This window comes from Corvus hawaiiensis, chromosome Z (genome assembly GCF_020740725.1).
Source record: "Corvus hawaiiensis isolate bCorHaw1 chromosome Z, bCorHaw1.pri.cur, whole genome shotgun sequence".
NCBI lineage: Eukaryota > Metazoa > Chordata > Aves > Passeriformes > Corvidae > Corvus > Corvus hawaiiensis.
Genome location: NC_063255.1, coordinates 52363247 through 52384845, shown reverse-complemented (window position 1 = coordinate 52384845; position 21599 = coordinate 52363247). Strand labels below are relative to the sequence as shown.

At 43.4% G+C, this 21599-nt stretch overlaps 2 protein-coding genes and 1 long non-coding RNA gene across 6 annotated transcripts in view; 2 read left to right on the top strand and 1 right to left on the bottom strand.

Moving 5' to 3' along the window:
- The window catches only part of SEMA6A (semaphorin 6A), a 119180-nt gene extending 103388 nt beyond the window's left edge, over nt 1-15792 (bottom strand). For 2 of the 4 annotated variants that reach the window (XM_048290638.1, XM_048290641.1), the window contains exon 1: nt 15179-15792. The gene's annotated coding sequence lies outside the window, so the exon portion shown is untranslated. The remainder of the gene's footprint in view (nt 1-15178) is intronic. The other 2 variants (XM_048290642.1, XM_048290643.1) reach the window with 1 other exon arrangement.
- Nucleotides 2858-14604, top strand: LOC125320272. The gene is made up of 4 exons (XM_048292405.1): nt 2858-3064; nt 11311-11362; nt 13192-13515; nt 14093-14604. Exons 1-4 carry the CDS (start codon nt 2858-2860, stop codon nt 14290-14292), a joined length of 783 nt encoding a protein of 260 aa, XP_048148362.1. The 3' UTR covers nt 14293-14604.
- The window catches only part of LOC125319456, a 40932-nt gene continuing 34262 nt past the window's right edge, over nt 14930-21599 (top strand). The window contains exon 1 of the long non-coding RNA XR_007200737.1: nt 14930-15149. This is a non-coding gene — a long non-coding RNA (uncharacterized LOC125319456). The remainder of the gene's footprint in view (nt 15150-21599) is intronic.

The window sequence follows — 21599 nt, the reverse complement described above, 5'->3', positions numbered from 1 at the left end:
AGTGAGAATTTTTCCTGCAATTAAGGGAGACATCTTGTCCTTAATTTTCTATTTAGACCTGTAGGTTCCAGAAATATGTTTCATCTTTTTGTATTCCACACTATAACATAAAGTTGCAATGGAGTTTTAAGCACGGAATAATGGCAGTGACTCTACGACATCCTAATATTTTCTAAGTCTACAACATGGCCAAAGACACTGACTCTGTTTCACACTGTTTAACCTGTTGATGTCAATGGAAATACCCTGTATATTCTTCGAAAGTCACAGTTTCCATTATGAGTGTGTTGTAACATTTTACGGACCATTCCACTTATTTCTTAAAAGAGAACCAGTCTAACTAGTTAGTATGAGCCACCTAGTCACTCGGTGGCACTTGTGTTTCCTTCTATCTGGTTTCACCACACTGTTGCAGAAAGCACTTTTCCTTCTCTCAATCAGCAAGACCTAAGCTGGAGGTGGCAGTGGGTCGTCTATGGAGCTAGGGCTGCTAAGGCACCACTCTCAGAAGGATGGCTTGGTGCTACAACACATCCTTCGTGTCTTGTGTTTGTTGTCCCAAAAATCCCACCCACTCTCCAACCTCCCTACTTCCCAGGCTATTCAGTGAATATTAAGATGGTCATGGGACAGATAGCTTGAGCCTGTGGTTCGCACTGAGACAAACTGGCTTCCAGACTTGTCTTCTTCACACCTGAAGTTATGAGCCTGCACAAAGTAGAGATCTAAATAAACGAATGCCTGGTCTGCAAAGTTTGGTTTACCATAAGGTAACAAGTGTGAGTGAAGAAATCAGGAAACATCTTTAGTTGTACATACATTTCCATGCATCACCAATGCATTTCCTGCACAACATCTTCATGATGTACCCAGGAAGAGAAAGTTAAGAGTATTTTATAATTCATTTGGCACATCTGATTTATTTGTGTATACATTTGATTTGTATCTGTAAAATGTCTCTAGACATTTTAGTCATGACACACTGAGATACGAAAAGCTTGCTAGCTTTTTAAAAAAAGTGAGACCTGATCAGATGAGACTGAAGAACTAAGAGCTTTCTTTGTTAACACATCGCCTTCCTTTTACACACAAGGCCTGCTGCTTGATAGCAGCTTTCTACTCAAGGTTCTGCCTAAAAACGCCTGCGGGCTTGCAGATCTAGGACTTGAGGCATGGATTGAGTGGTGGACAAAGGTGTGAACTGGGGTCAGAAGCAAGCATCTGTCCATAGGGCACTCGCAGGATGCAAATACAAACATGCCACATTTTCAGAAAGGTTCTCTCCAGATACAAACCCCCTGGCAAAATAGATTTGGGGAGGGACACAGCAGACACACAAGTTTAAAGCCACAAGAGGTCTAAAATCAACATGTGTGACCACAGGCATCCTGATCAGCCAGCTGTGTCCTTCTTCTGATTTCTCAGCCTGTGCGGACCTGAAATCAGCAGGACTGGGAACAGAATTACACACGTGTATTTTGCTTTGAAGTAAAAAAACTACCAACCAGCCAAATAAACAAACAAAACCCCAAAACATGCTAACCTCTGCAAGTCCTTTTTGTTAAGACTTGAACACCTGGGTTTGAGTCCTTAATGCATAAATAACTCTTAGATGCCTAAATAAAAAACTTTTCAAAATCTGCATTTTACTCTCTCTGGATTCATGACTATTGTTAAGAAAATGAAGACTGAAAGATGTTATGTCTCAAGCAAGACATAAATTAAATGGTTTGAAATAAGCCCTGAGTTCTCATGGGACTGACCTGAGGTAAAATTTCCTATCCAAATGCACAGTATTTCTCAAGAAAAAAATAATAAAAAAATTAACTGGAAAATTGAAAGTTAAAATGACCTTTGATTTGTGGATCAAGCCAATTTTTAGCTGATTTTAAAATCACTTTTAAAATAATAACTTGAATTACTATTTATTTTTTTCTAAACACTGGGACAACACACAGCTGCTGCAGTCTATTTTTCTGCATCTTGCAAAAACTTTAGATAATTCTGGAAGCTCTTTAAACATGAGAGAATATTTAAATACTCTTTTGAGCTACAGAAAATATACTTCATATGAACAAGGGGATGTGGTCGAATTACTGCCAGAAATTACTAAATGGCTTGCAGCAATATCTATGCTTCTGTTTGAAGAGGAGAAAAAAAATGTTTAAAGTACATGGAATTCTCTTCTCTTCTCTTCTCTTCTCTTCTCTTCTCTTCTCTTCTCTTCTCTTCTCTTCTCTTCTCTTCTCTTCTCTTCTCTTCTCTTCTCTTCTCTTCTCTTCTCTTCTCTTCTCTCTCCTCTCCTCTCCCCCAACTAATTTGCCTTAACCTAATCTGTGCTTTTAGCCTCCCTTCCCTATGAGTATTGAACAATAAAGCAGTAACAGAAAAGAAGCCCCAGATAGAACACGTAAATGTTAATCTGGCACAGCCATTGTTTCTGCTCAGTGCAAATTGCATTATTTTGTGTTCAATTGCTTGCATTTGTATATTTTGACTGTCTTATCTATGCTGTAGGGCTGAGCAAAGTGGCACACCCACTGAAACCAAACACGAATTTATTTTCTGTAAAAGCAGGGCTGAGACATGAAAGCTGTGAAGGAATCTTGTTAGCAATTCTCTGTGTAGGCAGCATGTTTCACTTTAATCATATGCATTACAGCTTCTACCCATCGCTTCAAATTCACTCCTAGAGCTATTCTGCACATCAGTTTGGCTAACCCACTTTCTGATGTTTCTGCCTCTGTATAGGAAAGCTGAAAACCATACTCCTTTTTACACCGCAAACAAAACAGCAAGACAACGCACACGCACGCACACACAGAGGCAAAATCAGTGCCTTTGAAGTGCACGGCTCATGCCTATCATTCCGTGGTTCTGCTCCATGTTTTCCGCTACTCCGTTGTCTCCCGGACGGCTGAGGCGCCTGCACGGAGCTGCTCAAACACAAGAGGGCAGGCGACATGCGAAGGAAAGCGCCGCGCATCGCAAAGAGCCGACCTTGAACAGGCTCTCGGCAAACTTCAGAAATCAGACAAGCGCTTCTCACATCCAGCATAACAATGTATGTGACCCAGCTCTTCTTCTGTTTCTCCAGTCATTACACTATTAGTTACAGCTGTACTCCTGCATTACAAACTGTGTCAAAAAGCGAATGTTCTTACTCTCTTGAAACCTGCAGCAATTTCTACGGCCACTCTAACAGGAAGAAAAGTTGCTTTCCTTCTTTCCGAGACTTGACGTGCAGCCTAGTGAAAATGCGACAGATTCTCTCTCAGTGTGTTCCACCCGCTGAAATATTTAAGGCTCTCCCCACCATAAATGTATTTCGGTAAATGTGTTCGTTCTTACACAACCCTGCTATTTAAATGTGGGTAGTTGTTAGAGCAGGCTGTCATACGACGACTGTCTAGAAGTAGGCAGTGCAGCTGCGAAGTAGCGCACCAGCCCCCCTACTAACACGTTCTCTGCTGGTTTACTGTTGAAAAATTTCCAGTACTTGAATCTTTGAAGCTAAAATACCAATTCAATATACAGATCCTTTGCAGTCCCATGCCCTCTTGATAGTTTTGATATTTTTATTTATTATTATTGGTATTTTGAGCTTGTGAGTTAAGTTCCTAAGAAAAATAATCAGCAATTAATAACTCCTAATGAAGTCAGCAAGCTTTATGTCACCAATACGAACAACCCAGAGGTTAGCTCTTTTAGACAAACTCCATGCCTAGTAAAATAAGCATGGAGATACAATCTGAAGCAAAACTGTGCCCTCATTTTTCTGTTTGATGGTAATGGATCAAAAATTAGATCCTGCCCACCTGTATTTTCTTGTCTCCACCCAGCTCCTCTTCATTTATACACATAAGCAATGTAATTGGTTCTGATGACATGTTCATGTAAACTAAGGACATTCATTGGAATAGACAGATCTGGAGCCTGGCACAAAGAAGGAGGTGAGGAGTAGTCCTTCTGAAAATGCAGTGGTTACACATCTGTGTAGATATTCTAGGTTTTGAGTTTTTTTACTATGACAATGTGACAACAATGAATTCCTTTATCTGCTTCAATCTAAAACAGATTACTGACCATTTATGGAAAAAAAATAAAAAAAGGTCTAATGAATTGATTTGATATTGAAAGTTAATTCAGTGCAAGGGTTCTCACATACCCGTTCTCTGACATCAGCAGACATTATATAGTCTACATTTTCCACCCCTTTGCAGAGCATCACCAGCATTTAGTTGTACCAACATGTTACCAGCAAGGTCCTGGCTGAATTGTCCCTCTCACATAAACAACACTTGAGTTGGGTGTTATGTCTTTGGTGGTTTGTGTGTTTTTTGCAGCTGATGTTATCTCCACGATTTCAGCTACACAAGAGAGATTATGACAAAGATTAACACAATCAAAAACAGTTACAAATGAAAAGGCGCATTGAAAAGCAATTAAAATTCAGGTGTCAGAAAACTTCCTCTAATCCACAGGCTGCCTTATATTTTCAAAGTTTTTCTCTGACAGGCACTTTAACACGTGTATGTAGTACTCTTAATAATGTTTTGACAAATAAAACCTGCACTTTTCTCACAGTCATCCAGTCACCAGCCTTCATGTCACACCTTCAGGCCATTAGCTCCAGGTTGGCTAAATTTGCCTTTTGGACTACATGTGTTGTTGAACAAGAACAGGATCTCTTTTGTTTTGTTTTTATCTTGGGAAAGGAAGTGTTCTGGCAGCATGTCTAGGTCTTACGCATAGAACAGGATAAAGCAAAAAAGATGACACCACCCTGAAATATATGCATCTCGTGATAGAATTAATCAGTTTCTGAACACGATGAACTTCCCTGCAACAGAATTAAAAGGAAACACCTTGCAGATAATAATGAAAAAGTGTGGTAGCTAATGCAAAAATCTTTCCTTTTCCCAGAGCAGATCTTTAAGGATTTAGTTCTTAATTTCTTTTTAAAGAAGAACAAAATCCTATTCCAAATCAAGAGTAATTTCACTGGGTGAAAAAAAAGCATTCTAAAGCATCACTACAATAAAGTTTGTCTTCTTACTTCTTCATAAAACTTGACATAACTCTCCACTTAAAGTTCTTCCTAAAAACAAACAAAAAAACCCAACCAACCCAAACCCCAAAACAAAACAAAAATTCTGAACAATGCAAATCTAGAAAATGAAGTTCTACTGCACGGACACAGTTCTTAAAAGATATGTTACATAATCACCCTCATATAACAGACTACAGCAAATTTTAAAAAATCAATTTAACTATGATAGTTTCTGATTTAATATGGTTTGGATCAGTAAGTCGTAATTGGAAAAGCTGTACATTTGTAATTAATGAGTACAAATTATTCAGAAGTGGAATGGGTTGAATGCCATTAGAAGTTTATACACATGGTACCAAGTTCTGTTCATACAGAAAATTAAATTCCAAAGCTGATTTTAATGCACGATGCCCTTTTTTCATTAGAGAGCTCTGATGAAAAGCCAGTAATATAAAGACTATTATGACTTCAGGTCATAACCCGAAGTTCAAGACTGCAGTTGAACAGCCTCTAATCCTCTCCATATAATAAAAAAGGCATTTTTGAATCAAATACTAGGCTGCATTTAGCCATGCTCATGGCGTGAAGTACCACTCGAGAAAGATAATCCCGCGGGAGTCAGCCTCTGCTTTACCATCAGGCGGCAGACACCAGGCTGTGCCCTGCGTGCGGAGCATCTGTCGGAAAAGGCATGTCATCCCATCCTTTTCTTTGCTGTGGTGTTTTGGGACAGGATTCCCACGCAAACCCAGGCATGCAGGCTAGGGCTGCAGCTGCCCTCCATCATTCCTCCCCATCCACCCTCTCCAAAGCACCAGTGGAATGGGTGTGCTCCGCCTACACCCGCTGACCAGCTGCAGGCGCTGGGGGAGCTTTGAGGCTGAACAGGACACAGTTCTCCGCTCTCAGCTCTGTTCATAAACACACAGCCCAAGACAAGCATCAACCTTCCAGGAATGTTCAGGTGGTAAGATGCTATCGAACATGTGTGAGACTTGCAAAGGAAATGCTGTGACATTGCTTAAAAGACACAAACGCAACCATTACTTTCCCAGAAATTATTATTTTCTTTTCTTGATAAGATCAGTACATTTGATGCTAAAATTCAGCTGTTCGGGGATGCAGAAGAATCTTTATTATCAACCATAAATAAACTGAAAGAAAAATATTCTCAGGGAAGTGGCTGAGTCACCAACTCAGGTATTTAAAAGATACATAGAGGTATATAAAAGACGTGTAGATGTAGCATTTAGGTACCTGGTTTAGTGGTGGACTTAGCAGTGTTAGATTAAGGGTTGGACTCAATGATCTTCAAGGACCTTTCCAACCTAAATGATTTTGTCATTGTATACTGAACTCTAAATGAAGTAAGGGCTTGTTGATGGGTGTTGAGTAGAAATTCCTTTTAACCCTCCAACAGGAACCAGACTGGTCCTTTATACTGAGTACTGACTAATTACTCACTTCTCTGTTTTTGGAGGCAAAAAATAAATAGCAAGCAAAAAACCACACCCCACCAGTGTTAAAGAAGGTACAATGTTCCTTATAGAACTGCTTAAATTAATTTCTGTGCCGGGGGATTCTACACCTAACCTGAAACTAAATGGAATATAATAAATTCTGAGGAAAAAAAAGACAATGGAATTTATACATCTACAGGTTTTGACCCAAGATATTTCCTCACGGTTACAATTTTCTTACTCAATCACCACCTTCCTTCCAAAAGGAAACACAAAATTACAGGGGCATATTATTCTGTCAGTCTAATAGAGACATACACATTGTGAGTTTACCAGCAAAAAGACTGGGATTAATTTTATGCAAAATATGTGTATACAACACAGATCCAGAAGATTATAAACCAGAAAATTCCATACAATGTGAAAGTATAAAATTACAAATACAGATTTAGTGTGCATGTACCATGAAGTGAAACTTTAAAATTAATGTAAAAATTTTGGACTTTAATTTGTTAAATTCGTAGAGTTCCTGAGGATTACCTATTATAGGCACATGTTCTCAATCTGCTTGTTGATGTCACAAAGAAAATTGACAAGAATGGGTAGTAAAGTCCCAAGGTGAAGCTTTAAAACTAATCTTTTAGTGCAAACTAACCATCTGAAAGCAAAAAAAGTGGCTATTTTCCTGATTAATTCCAACGATACAGAATTCTTTGATCTCAACTACACATATTTTTAACATTATACTTTGATTTGAATAGTCAAGACTGGATTTTTTTTTTTGTAAACAAGATACATAGGAAGTTTATCTGTGCTAGACTCAAATTGCTTCCTTAGAACTGAAGGGATACCACATCATTCTGGAGACATTAAAATGCAAAAGAACCAGTATTTAAATATCTGATGAAACATGTGGTTACTATCACTCACACAGAAGTGAGGAAGATTTTTTTCTCAATGGGAAAAGAAAAAGGAAACCATGATTTGCTTACTGAAATACGTTTTTGCATTATTTTATATTATGCATAACAGACAAATCAATTAATATTGACCACTACATTGACAAGTCAGTCTTCCAGCTACTTTCCTGTCTGACATATATACTACTTCACCGTTTTTCTCATTCATCAAAAAAGCTATTTCTAACTTCTCACAGCTCTGCATTTCTGAAAGTATGTATGTTTTAATGCTGGGTTTATGAACAAACATTGAAACATCATTGAAAAAATACTGCCAGTGCCAACATAGCACTAAAAGAGCTTTAGTTCTGTCTGAAAAAAATAATTTCCCATTTTCTACTTTGTAATTTGAGCTGTTCTGCAGCTAACAAAAAGGTTCTTATTGTCTTATTAAATTTAAGGTAGCAATAAACATTAACCCAGTCTCAAACATGACATCATACCATATGTAGCTAGGTTGAAAGGGAATGTAAAACAAATTACCTGGACTGCTTAAGAAACCCTAAATGCCCTAATTTACCCAACCATTTATCAGAAAAACTAATGAAAAGCCTTTTTTGTTCTTGCAATGGATAAAGGTAGCCATTAGTCTCTGAAGTGTAAGATTTTACCAGCAAGACAAAACAAAAAGCAAATCTTGGGAGTAAATATCAGCTGGACATTCACATAACGAGGTCCAGAGAGACATATCCAGAAGTTTCTGCTTTTAATCCAACTCTGAATAATATTGGATGCTGTTCTCTGTTCCTTCAGAGCTCTTCTCCTGCCAAAATAACTGCAAGGCTTGCAAGTCCGAATGTATCGTAAGCCTTTCCCAAGGCACCCCAACACTATCTGAGGCACTGAAACTGTGGCAACCGAATAAGAAAGCAGCTTCCATGATTAATAGATGAAGATCCCAGCGACAGTGCCTTGCTAGGCCATAATTCAGGAATGCAGGAGGAATTAGCATAGAATCCATCTCAATCTACCAATAAAAAGTAGATTTTGAAAGGCATCAACAAAAACACGTTTTTTTCCTGCAGAAAAAAAACCCCAACCCCACAAAAAACCCAAACAAAAAACCCCTATGGAACTATAAACTGTTCAAAATCTCATTAACATTTCAATGAATGGCTGCCTCAAGAGCAAGTAATGGATAAATGTTCACGAAAAATGGTGAAGGAAGCAACATAGGAAATTTTCTATTCAACTATAAAAGCCATATGAGGAATACTCAATATATAGAGCATCTGAATGAAACTGAGCAGCCACAGATAGGAAAGTACAAATAATGTTTGCTGCAGTCAGGAATATAGTTGGATGCAGTTTTTCCCATTGTGTTGGGAATTCCTGTGGGAGAGTACTTTTCCATCTGCTGGACTGGAACACCTGACCATATCTATTATATACTCTACACATTTTCATTATTAGAAGATCCCTAAGTCTCTCAGGGTCATTGCAAAATCAATGACAGTAAGGAATACCCTTTCTTTTTAAGCACATAATGAAACTTCTGCTATTACTGCCAGTAAAAATACTAGTAGAGTGGTCTTCATTCAACAAGATGTTCTCAGACTGAGGTGCATAACAAAAATATTGTTTATTTATTTCCATTTTCATAATCATTAAGTTTTCACTGAAGGCAATTGGTTACAGAGATCATAAAAATATAAGAATGCTTTTTTTTTTTTGCCTGCTTCATGGCAGTGGTATAATGCTGCAGCCAAGGCATGGCTCTACCTGGGAAGGATGAGGGTGATGACACCAAAGGCCTCTCCTGAGGACAGCACCCACGCTGCCCTGTCACATAGGTGCAGCAATGCTCTGCATCTGCCCCTGGAAACTCTTTAGCTTCAGAACTGCAGACATATTGCAAAAGTGTACAGCTGTGGAAAGTTCCTCAGTAGCAGTTTTCCTCAGTAGCTAAATAAAGAAAACCAAAACAACAAACCAAAATCCCACCACCAACAAAAATGGCATGGAGTAGTCCATGATCTATACATTTCAAGTATGTAATATAAATACTCATAGAAGTGCCTATTATTAACAATACTTTTAAAGGAAAGGTCATCACTGAATGTAGTGAATTACCATATGTCTTCACTCTAAAGATACAGCAACTGGCAGCTCTGTTAATATCTGGTTTATCTTCTTCATTTTACATCTCTATTTCAGCCACTAAAGAAACAATTTGGGGCTTGGGGAAAAATTTTTTTCTTTCAAAAATAACTCTGTATTCACATCAAGCATATTACACCCCTCCTTTGGGCTGATAAATAACTACAGTAGTATACTAGAAAAGACTTCACAAGATTTTGCAGCAAATTACAGGAAAATTCATCCAGGGTTTTTCTCACCTTCTTCTTCCTTTTCTGAAAGCTGGGGTTTTTGGGTTTTGTTTGTTTTTTTTTTTTTTAAAGTGAATTCTACTTTTTTTTTTAAACTATAGCCAGAGTTAAACTTTAGATTTCAGAAGGCATAAGGCTGGCAGCCTCATTAATGTTCATCTGGTGCATGAAAGCTGAGAACATGATTATTTTATGGGGGGAAGCATTGATCTCTTATCCCCTTCCCTATTTCCAGTGCTAGCAGCCTTTATAAGAAATGACAAAACCTGCAAATGTCTCTATGTATGCCTGTCTTTCAGAGAACCCCTCCTAAGACTTCCAGAATACCTGATTTTGTACTTCTTTTCTATTTTTTTTCTCCCTCCATTCCCATACCACATTTAATTTTGAATCCTTTCACATCTTCCAGAGGCTAAGACGAAATAGGCAAACTAGAAGCTCCACAAGACACACAGGAGCTGCAATACCTAAAATTGTAACACAGTAGGTGGCACTCTTCCCTTTAAAACCTAAAGCTGTGTCTTGGAGATGTGCTGCCATATTGACATGTTGGAATCAAGACCCAAAACCAAATCATCCATCACCATGGATAACTAAAGATCTCTTAACAGTGCAGAAACACAAGCGCTCAGTTATTTCCATGGCCATGGGTAACACAGCACATAAAGAAAATAGAGATATACAAACTTTGCTCTGCCAGGTTTGTGCTTGAACTGGAGTAGTCCACTTTTATCTTCACAGACCCTAAACACATCTAAGCTGTTCCTCACTCAGAGGACTGATGCAACAGGCCAAACCCAAAAATATTCCTTTAGAGACCTGTCAGGCTCAGGTCCAGGCTTTCCCCCAGTGGCTTGTTTCTGCGTTAGAATCCTGTTCATGGTTGCTGTACACTGTTGATCAGCAGTCAGACTCTGTGCTACTGACTCTATCTTACTGCCAAAATGTCTTGCCCACCTCAGAATAATCCTGATGCTCAGAATTCACGAGCATAAAATGTTTAAATGGTCACCAGTAAAAAGCATTGCTTAATACTCTTATTTTTCTGTTGTCCTTTCAAACAAAGCTTGTCACAATTTGTTGGATGTGACTTGCTTCATGACACACAGATGTAGGTCTGACTTAACATTAAGGATCCATCCAGACCAAATGTACTCACAGGATAGCTTCAGGCCCTTAACAAGTATTGATTCCCAGCAGAGAACAGTATTTTCAGTTTGGGGCTTAAACACACAAAAAAGTCCCTATTTAAGTAGTACGTCAGCAAATGCATTACTCTCAGAAAATTACTCTGGCAGCCAAGGCTTTCCTGGGTCAGCAAAGCTCACCGGGGTGAGTGAGGCTGCAAAAGATGAGGGCTAAAGATTTACTTCATCGATAAGTGAATAGTAGGAGGTCAAATATTGCAGCATCTGTGTCAAATTAGGATAGTGAAAACTTCTGGTTTGGTATGGTTCAACTTCTCTAGCATATGCTGCATCTAATATAATTTCAATGTTGTTTTCCAGAATTTACTGGCTTGTTTGTTTTCAGCACTCTGCTACAGCATATGGGAATCAGGTACTACACACAAAACATTTGTTTCAGTAGTATAACAATGTGTTCTTGCAAACAAGTTGGATGTGAGACATGTATTAGCTCAGGTCAATTTAATCCTAAAACATTTTATGTCACCCCTGCTGTAAACCATGTGAGCTCCTTTCATGTGTATTTATGTATGACTCTTCAAAACAAGATGACAAATTTCCTCTTCCCTTCACAAAACATGCACAAGCAAGTTCACAATCACCTACTTCCTTTCTAATGCAAACAATTCTAGTCTGGATTTATCACAGGTCATTAATTTGATCCCTGTGCTTCCCTTTTTCTTTTTCATTTTTTAAATTCTTTTCAAAAATTTAATGAAGGCAACTCCTCATTCTTAGCCTGATCCACCTCCTTCAGTCTTAAACACGGGTAACTGCAATCTTCTATTTACAAACATAGAGAAGTGACTATGGCTAATTTCACTTCCATCTTCAAGCAGCTAGAAATGTTAACTAGCCGTTTTCCTCATAGATGTCAGTGTTCAATTATTTTTTGGTTCAAGTAGTATGAGTTCAGTTGATAAGGCTGGTTTGCTATTAAGTAAGAACACACAGTTTTCAAGTAGACTAATTCAGAACACATAGAACATCTGTGACTACATAATTTGTAGCCCCTGAAAGCATTCACCCATGCTTCAAGCATTTGATGCCTAGTACATGAAAAGCAAATGTTACAAATAAACATTACAGTATTACTTACTATTTTAAATTTTGTTTAGCATTTAGACAGATATCTCATCTGGCCATGTTGCTCGTGTACTAAGCTTCCATGAATGCCAGAGATTTTCTCTACTGAAGAGTGGTGGAGAACGGAAACCAACTTTTTTATGTATATGAAATTATTTGGCTTTAAAGAGAGCTAGTTCTCTCTGTCCTGTAACTTATGAGAAGCTACCATATTAAAACCAGGCTCCTATTACATAAAAGGATACCCTAGACAGTGAAACACCTTGGCAACTATACTTCTCTTATAGTGACAAACCTTCTCCATCCTACTGAATCACGTACTTGCTTTCAACCATGTTCAAGGCAATTCCACAAAGAAAGAGATTTGCTGGAGCAAATCACAATACATAATCACAATATTCATCACAGTACACCAGAACAATCTCATTAAAAAAAAAAAAAAAAAGCTAACCACAGGAAGATCATTTTGCTTTTCTAATCTGAAAACAAACAGCAAAAGAAACCCTGAACATGGTAACAGCTGCATAAATCTTACCATGAGAGGAATGCTATAAAATATCAATGAATTTTGAGTGAATTTTGTATCAAAAGAACCTGACTCTACCAGACTTTGTCATACTGACATCAAAGGATTTAATCACCAAGTAAAGATTACTTGGATGAGAATGGTTTAGTTGATGACACCTAACTTAGATGAATGCACACCAAAAGCAGTCACTGAATTAATTGTTGCAAAGACAGTGGGGCAAATCACACCTTTAGCTACTATCTTTGAGATTAAGTTAGTAATTAATATCGTTGCTGGATAATACAAAACAAATTAGCTGAATCTATGTCAAATAATAAGCCACTTCGTGCAGGCTGTGACAGAAAATGGTTGTGGACACTTAGCACTTCGTTATTTACAACACCTGCATGCTGTGTGTGCGCCTACAGAAAATAAAGCATTCACCTTGCTTGCAGCGCCAGGAATTAGTATCTTTTACAATTTATCACAGCTAACTAAAGCCTTTATTTTTTCCTGTTCTATCAGTGAAATAATTTTCTGCAGCAGCTAAACATCCGTGCTGCACAGACGCTGGCACAAACGTGCATGTTTACAAACTTCAAAAGCAGCAATTAGCTCGGTAGAGGAACAGGAGAACAAATTACCCCTGAACAAGCGGTCAAGGTTAGAAAAAGACAGAGCCATTTGCCTAAAGAAAATCCAGCAGTTACCGCCTTGCCACTCACCCTGGGATGAGGCAGGCAGGAGAGAAGCGGTGGCGACGAGCACAGGGGCATCTCCACTGCAACTGACCGGGCTGCAGTCTCAGCCCCGCTTCCCCCGCCAGACGCACGCCGTCCGGTCCACCCCCCGGAAACGCCTCCCGCGGACAAGCCAGGCAGTCAGGCACGAAGAAAGGGGAGGTAGGACGGCCAAGCCCTCGCAAAAAGCAGGTACTTTTTTCACGCGTGGTGGAGACCCAAACTTTTCACCGCCCCCACTGGCGGCGGAGCGAGGGGCGGTGCTGACCCTCGGCCGCCCCAGGGGCTGCCCGAACCCCCGCCACCGCCCCTCCTGCCTCGGCGCCGTGTCGCCAGCGCACCGCAGACGGAGGCACAGCCTCCTAACGCACCCTGCCCTCAGCTGGGAGCCTTCCCTCCCTGTGCAGATACGGGGACAGGGTGTGTGTGTGTGTGTGTGTGTGTGTGTGTGTGTGTGTGTGTGTGTGTGCAGGGTGAAATTCCTTCCCTGCTCAGCATACCTTCCCCTCAGCATCACCCTGTTCCCTGCTCAGCATCATCCCGTCATCCCGTCCCCTCCTCGGCATCCCTCCCCTCAGCATCCGCGGCACGAAGGAGCCCCGCTCCCGGTCCCCGCCCGGCCTCCCCGCGGGCCCCAGCGGTCCGCGGCGGCGCGGGGCGTTTGCGGGGCGCCGCGTCGCCAGCCCGCAGCCCCTCCTGGAAGAGCAGTCCTGCTACTCCCCATTAAAAAAAACTTTGTCTTTTCCGCCGTTTCTCCCGTCTGGCCCAGAGCCCAAGGGCGGTGAGGGGCTGAAGGAGCGACAGGGAGAGTGCTTGGCGCAGGGAGAAGAGATGGACTGCCTCGCACGGCTTCCCGCCCGCCGGGCCGCCCCGGAGGGGTCCGGCCTTCCCCAGCCCGTCTGCTTACGCTCCCCAGCCAAGGAGAAGCGGCTTGGCAGAGCCACCGACCTGCGGGGGAAAGAGGCTTGAGGCGCCAGGCAGAAAGGGGCGGGGAGCATCCCTACTCCAGAGCCACCCTTCGCGGGACTGGGGGACGGCGGCCGGCAGCCCACCTTTGCCGGGGCCAGGGCGGAGAGGAAGGCGGCTACTGTTCGTGGGGAGCGGGCAGGGAGGTGAGCCCACGGCCGCAGCCCATGATCGCGAACAAAGCCCCCGGCAGCGCCTAGGGCTGCTCCACGGAAGAAGTTCCTCGATTCCCGGCCACTTCTCCCAAAAAAGCAGCGCCAGCCTTGGAGAAAAACAACAAATAAATACATGGGCCGCGACCCAACTACACCGCGGGAACAGTAGAGACGGCGGGGTTACGCCTCTACACGGAGCGCCCACATAGTTCTTGTAACAAAGACCCCACCACCCAGCCCCACACGATGCCCGGCGGCGCCGGGGTACGCGCCCGGCGGCCTCGGCCCCGGCCGCGGCGTCCCGCGGCTGCCCAGCTCCCCACGGTGTCCCAGCGGGCGCGACCCTCTGCCAGCTGGGTTCGGGGATGGGAGGCGAGGAGCCCCAGCACGGCGCATGCAAGCCGTGCCAAGGGCTGGAGGAGGGAGGATAACATGTTAGGCAATTGGGGGAAGGGGGGGGGGAGAAGAAAAAGAGGGGAGAAATGAAAAAAAACGAAAAGAAAGACGAAGCCACGAGATGCCGGGAAAGTGACAACAGCAAGCGCAGCGTGTGCACTTGCGGGCGGCTCTCCTCCTCCCTAGGCGCTGCAAACGATGTCGAGACAGAAGGCAGCAGCCTGCCTCAAACCACACACCACCCTCGCTCCTTCCGAGCCTGCCGGGCGATTCGGGAGTCTTCCCTTCCGAGCAATCGCAGAACATAAGGTAGGGGTACGGACAGGGGGGTACTGTACCTTTTCGGTGCATGTATCTGGGCAGCTAGAGGACAACTAGCTGATGTAGTGTCCCATTTAGTAATCCATTTTAGGGGATCTCTCTGGGAAACTGGAGCCACTCTCTCCTTTGCAATCCTTTGTCATTACTACATGAGTACTTCCCAGGGGATGGTATATTTAATATTTCTACTTTCTGAATTGCAAAAGCAATTTGTTCATTTCCAATGATGGGCGAAGAGGGGAGTGATCAGGGAGAAGAATTCAAAAAAAAAGAAAAAGAAAAAAAAATGCCTTAGCAACTCCTCTCCAGACCCAAATTCCACTACGGTTCCACTCCAGTAAGTCCCCTTCAGTCGCGCCTTGGGAGGTAAGTCATTTCGGGGTCTCCTGGTCCCTCTCTACCAAAAGTGCTCCCGGTGTGACGGCTGCTTCAGGAGAACTCCGAGGCTGGAGGCACTCGCTGTGCCACGGCAGGAAAGCGTAGTCGCTGCTCGCCTCGAGCTGCCGGGCATTGGACTGTGCGCGGCGAAGACGTGGGAGCCGCTGCCTCTCTCTCTGTCCCTGTGTCCCGCTGCTCTCCCGCCGCTGCCTCTCCGTCTCCCGCCGCCCCCCCGCTGCCCCCGGGACGCGGCTCCGCCGGCGGAGGCGGAGACAAAGCCGGGACTGGAGCGCGGCGGGCGGGCGGGCGCGCCCCGCTCCCCGCCCCGCCCCGCCCCTCCCGCCGCGGGCGGGGCACGCGCGGCAGCACCGCCCTGCGGGGGGCGGGGCCGGGGCGGGGTCGCGGCGGCGCCGGGCGAGGCGTGAGGGACCCCCGGGGGGCGGCCGCGCTCCGGCGCTCGCTGTCGGCGGCGCTGCTGCCAGCGACACCTCGGGGCTGCTACCGAGCGTCACCGCGCTTATGTCGAGCAGGTGTCTGCGGAGGGGACCGGCCGCCCCCGGCCCTCGCCCGTCCCCTCGGAGCTGTCGCCGCCTCCAACCATCACTGTGGTTCCGCGCCGGCAGGGCGCGGAAAGGCGGCGAGGGGCGCGGGACGCCCGCGGGCGGCCGGAGTATGCTGCGCCGCCCGGGGCAGCGGCGAGAGCACGGTGCGGGACGGGGGCAGCCCCCCGAAGGACTCGCCGCTTCTCCGCGGGATCCGGGGCTGCGGCGGGGCTCGGGGCGGCAGCGAAGCCCCGCGCGTGGGGCTGGGGCGGGCTGTACCCCCTTGGGCGCATCCCGCGCGTCCCCTGGGGGAGCGGAGACTGAGGCCGCAGGTGGGCGGCGTGGCCATCCGCTTATCGCCTTTCCGCCTTACCACTGTCTCAATCCCGCCTCGGTGGTCGCTGGCTGCGCTAATCCCTGTCTAGGAGCCGATCCAGCCGGGAGCAGGAGCAAGCGGCGCTAATACATTAATCCCCCCTCTCCCCGTCCCCGCGCCGAGGCCCCCCGCCGCTGCCGCCGGCGGTAATCCCCCCGTCCCGGCCGCGGGGCGCTGCGGGGGCTGCGCTGGGCACCGCTCCGCACCCGCCGCGCCGGGAGCCCTGCGCCGCCCCCGCCCGCCGCGCTCCCGGGTCGGCGTCGCCGCGGGCGGGAGGCGCGGAGCCTCAGCCGCGCCGGCAGACACCGCCGGGGCGCTCAGCCCCAGCCCGCGGGCTTCCCGCCGGGGGCCTCAGCCGCTCGCCCCTGAATCCGGCCCTCCGCGCCCCTGTGCTTCCCGCTTTCCCCGGCCCCCCACTCCTCCCGCGCCCCGCTGACCTCTCAGAGCATCAGGGCTGGGACGTCCTGCGGACGCCCTGAACTATGGGAGCGGGCTACGCTGTAAACCCTGCAAAATAGCTCCAAGTAGGTGAGATGAAAATCCGCGTGCTCATTTCTTCGACGGCAACATACGATTCCTCGAGTTTTAACAGTGATTTCCACCCTCTAGATATCACCGGAGTTAAGGCTGCGGAGAGCCTTTAGTTGTTTCAGCATGAAGGTATCTTGTTTCCAGGGGATTCATTTGCATGTGCAATTGCTTTAACATGATTTATGCTTTTTTTTCTAACCAGATAAGTGAAAGGACAGAATGCAACTAGGAGAATTGCTGTCAGGTCACGAAGTGTGGCATTAAAATGAAAATAATTACTTGTTTATGGCAGCTGGTTTTTTTCTGCCTTTTTTTTTTTTTTTTTTTTTTTTGCAGATAATGAAAGGACTCTAAGACACTGGTTTTGGTTCTGTATTTGATTTGGGTTCTAAAATTAACCACACATCCGTTCAATTTCTAGTTGTTGTTCAATTTGCTAGTAGATTACAAGGGAAAACCTTCATCTGTGTCAAGGAAAAGTTTCTTCTTTCCTTTCTGTCAGTTTAAACTGAATGTATACTTAGGGTAATTTTATGACCAAAGGATCTGAGACCTAATATATATTTTCTTTCTTACTTTCCCTGAAAATCTAAAACAGAAGTGAGTTCTGCACCAAACAGAGTAATTGCTGGGGACAGATAAATTTTAGTGAAACAAACTTATCCTGGATCTGAAAGCAATTAGAGAAACTCAACTGGTATAAATAATTTCTGGGTACCCAAGCGTGTGTCAGGGGGGTAAACCAGATGGATGTACCTTGATTTGCCAAGACCCCTAACCCCATTTCCACAAAGAGGCCCTCAGTCATATCATGGCACTTCTTCCTCTGTCAGGAAATGAGATCAGAGACTGAACATAGTCAGGATTTGTGGGGAATACCCATTTCAGAATAGCTAAGGCTGACATTTGATCATTACATTATGTTCAATCACTACATACATTTTGAGGTGTTCAAAACTGCCACCAACTTTGTTGTGGGTTTGAACTGTAAGCAGATATAAGTTTGGTCTTTACTGTGTGCTTCAGATACTTCACAAATATTTCCACAATACTGAGCGGTTTATTTTACACTTGCGTTTCTTCATTAATCAAAAAAGGCTCTCTGACAGAGAATATTTTCCCATCCTATATTTAGGCTTTTGAAAAATACAGACCAGATTTTTATACAATAAGAGTTCTGGAAGAAGCAACACTAAAAAAATCCTATTTTCTAGATACTGGTACTAGCTAAGGCATCAATTACTAGAAGTTTTATATTCATGGGTTTTTACAAAATTGTTTTTCATTCATCCATTTCCTTTCCCTGTCTTTGATTTCCAAGTCTGCACTGCCTAACTTCAGTTAAATCATGCACTGTAGTCCTTTTCCATTTAGCCCTCTGCAAAAATGACACCCAGCTCTTCTGTCCTTCATTGCCACTCGTTTTACTCTACAGACTCTGAAGTGTCTTCATGGCTTGAAACCCCACCCTCATTTCTTTTACCTGACTCCCTGTTCCCTTTCTCACTCACTACTCAATCCAATAAACTATTCTCCTGATTTTTTCTCTCCCACCAAGTTTTCTAGGCTATTTTTGTGGAACTTTAATGTCAATCTCAATTCTTCATGCTGTCAGATTTTCTGAAAACAGAGACACAAACTTACTTGTTTTGCCTAGACTAGTTAACAATTGTGGGCTACTCACATGGGCTTGGGGAAGGGAATTATTACCCTTAATGGTGGGAAAAGGCATATTTTTTTTCACTGGCTGCTTTTTGGCAGCTGCAGCAGTAGAGTGTGGTGGATTTTCCAGTCAGGAATTCTTGGTGAGGTCTCCATGGAGCTGTGCATTTTAAAATCCTTATCTGAACAATTCCCACAGGCTGTAGAGAACTTCTACAACACCTTCCAACCCCTTTGCAAAGTAGGTCTTTATCAAAGATTTGATGTTAGTTCAAGTGAAAATGTTACCTCTACTCCTCCTTCCTAATCACATGTGAAATATGTTTGTGAGACACCTGGCCTGTATGGGGGAAGGGCATTTGGGTCTCCTTCCCTGGCAGCAACTGCCCCTTTCAGTTGGGATGTTCAGAATTTGATGCTACTTTGTGTGCTGAGCCCCACATTGTATAATATATATTTTCTACTGTCCTATCTTCCCAGAGCCATGTGATTGTAGGAACAGCATTCTGTTATACACACCTCTCAGGAGCTGGGGTACTGTAGTGGTGCAATGGCACCTTGTTGAGCTCATCCCCGTTCACTACCTTCCTACACCAGAACATTGAACATGTATGCAGTATATATGCAACATTGCGTGATTCCAGTTGTTACTATTAGATTCAGTTCAGCTTGTTCTTGCCACTATTTCAAAAGTTCAAAGTGCAGCAGTGTTTTACATTGCCAAGAAACAGTGCAAATGGCAGAGCTGAGGACTTTGGCAGCTGTCTGGGAAATACTAGGGGGTTTTGCCCCAAGGAAGGTATGAGATAGTTTTGATGTCCACGAGGCACTTTAAGCCTGTAATCTTAGGAGTGCTTGTACTCCTTTTTCCTCTTTCCTACTTTAACATCAGAGGAGATGCTTTTACCTGTGGAGATATATTTCACCACAAATAAAAACCAAAATGTTGAGTGCAAGCACATCTTAATATAAAATAAGTGTTGACTTCTTTAATCTTATAGCAATACTGAAATCTCATCAAACTGCAAATATGATATTTGTCAAGACAAGATTATTGAATGCCTGGCAAAGTAATTACTCCTACACAGAGAAAAGTAAGATCTTTCTTTTAACCACTTCAGGGGAATTCATCAAACTCCGAAAATGTGGTTGAAAGTGGGGAGATTTTTTTATCAGCTCATAGCTGTACTTAGTGCAGCTAAAGGAAACAAGACTTGTAAAAATCAGAACATACCCAATTCCCAGCCTCTTAGTGTAAAGTGGCAACAGGTCTTTTGCCCAATTAACTTGTGCAGAGTCAGGCTCATAGTTTAAAAGTATGAATGCTAGACATTTTATGTCTCTTTCTGAACATGTAAAATGAGATGAGATTAAGAGTAATGAGGTTCCTCCATGGATGTGATTTTTAATGGTTGGTGAATCCTTGCAAAATTCTTTCTGTGAATAAGGACCTTACCAGAAATGCCACATTTTTAGGTTGCTAGATGGCATATATGGGTTTGCTTTTCTTAATCGCTTGCTTCAGACATCTTCCAAGTGGGTATTCAGATGACTATAGCTTGACATGGGATGTGCTCAACAAGGAGCACCCAGAGTATTCAAAGTTCAGCGAAGTAGTTTGAAATATTCACTGGAAGTACCAGTGAAAATTTTGCCTCTGCTGGGAACCCAGAGTGTCTCTGTGCCAGTTCTGTGCAGGTTGGTCTTTACAACTATGGAGGATTTTGGAAGGCAAACAAGGCTTCAGAGCAGATGTTTTATGCAGGAGGCTGCCCTGGTCAGCTCCTGCTCTGCTGTGCCAGAAAAATCAGCAGAAATTCATGTTGCACTGTGAGCAACATTCGCATGTCACTGTGTCATCTAGTTCCCAGAAGAGGAGAGTGTTACATTATGGTGAAATAAGGAGAGAAAACTGTGGATAGTGGCTGGACCATATGGTGAAGGGAGTGGCTCCCTGTTAAAAAACCAGAGAAAACAACAGAGCATGTAAGATCAATATGGGAAAGTGATGCAGAATTTAACAGTTGTTAAAACCAACAGAAAATTGCAGTGATTCATTATCAAATTACTCTAAACACACATGGGCCAAATCCTCCTGTTTAACATAATCTTATTAATGGTAGTGCATCCGTAACAATCTCACCTGCTAATGTGTTTTGTAAAATTTCACTAGGAAGGGATTTTATGGTAATTTTAAACTAGCCTGGAGAACTCCACAACAGGCATATAACTGATCTGTTGTATTGCGTAGGCACTTAAGTTCAAGTCACTAGAAAAATTATTTGCTATTGAACTCTATTGGATTTTCCATAAAGGGAAACTTAATTTCTTCACACGTTGGATGTTGATGATCTCACATTAGTCTCTTGTAGTTAGACTCTCTAAGAGGAAAATTAATTGGAAACTATAGAGAGAGCATCTGAAGAGAGTTTTCAAGGTTTCTTTCCCCTCAGTTTTGCTATGGGAGAAGACAGCATGCTCCTCACTTACTTAATGGTGATTTTATTTCAAGTAATGTGCTCTGTTTTTAGTTCACTCTTTCAGAAGATCCACACCCCCAGCTGTTCCACATTGTTCTTAGGTATTGCACTCTTTTTGAGTACAATGAGGAATTGAACAGAATAAAATGTTTCTCTCAGCTGCTGTTTCTCTGTATGATTAAGGTTTGATGCTAACTACTGAGTTGTCTGGACAGTAAGTGAAGAAGTCTCTCTCTTTGAAAGACTCTCTGAAAACTTGTAGAATGTATTTTGATTGAAAAGTTAAGTTGAATTCATAGCTTTCTTGAGGCAAATCCTCTGTTCTCATCAGGATTCCTTCAAATCAGGCTTGATCAAGAGCTTAAGGAAAACAGTGAAGAAAGATTTATTTTTGGCTTTGCCTATGTTCTTGCAGTAGATAAATGGGTTCAAAGTGAAACATTGCAGTGGCTCCCCAAAAAAACAATGA

Bases quoted from the DNA above. Each gene is read 5' to 3' on its own strand.
- LOC125320272 (XM_048292405.1), top strand. From the start codon at position 2,858: ATGCCTATCATTCCGTGGTTCTGCTCCATGTTTTCCGCTACTCCGTTG. The intron at 3,065-11,310 runs GTATGTGACCCA...GTTGTTTTCCAG, and splicing joins CTCACATCCAGCATAACAAT to AATTTACTGGCTTGTTTGTT. The intron at 13,516-14,092 runs GTACTTTTTTCA...CGTCTGGCCCAG, and splicing joins CAAGCCCTCGCAAAAAGCAG to AGCCCAAGGGCGGTGAGGGG.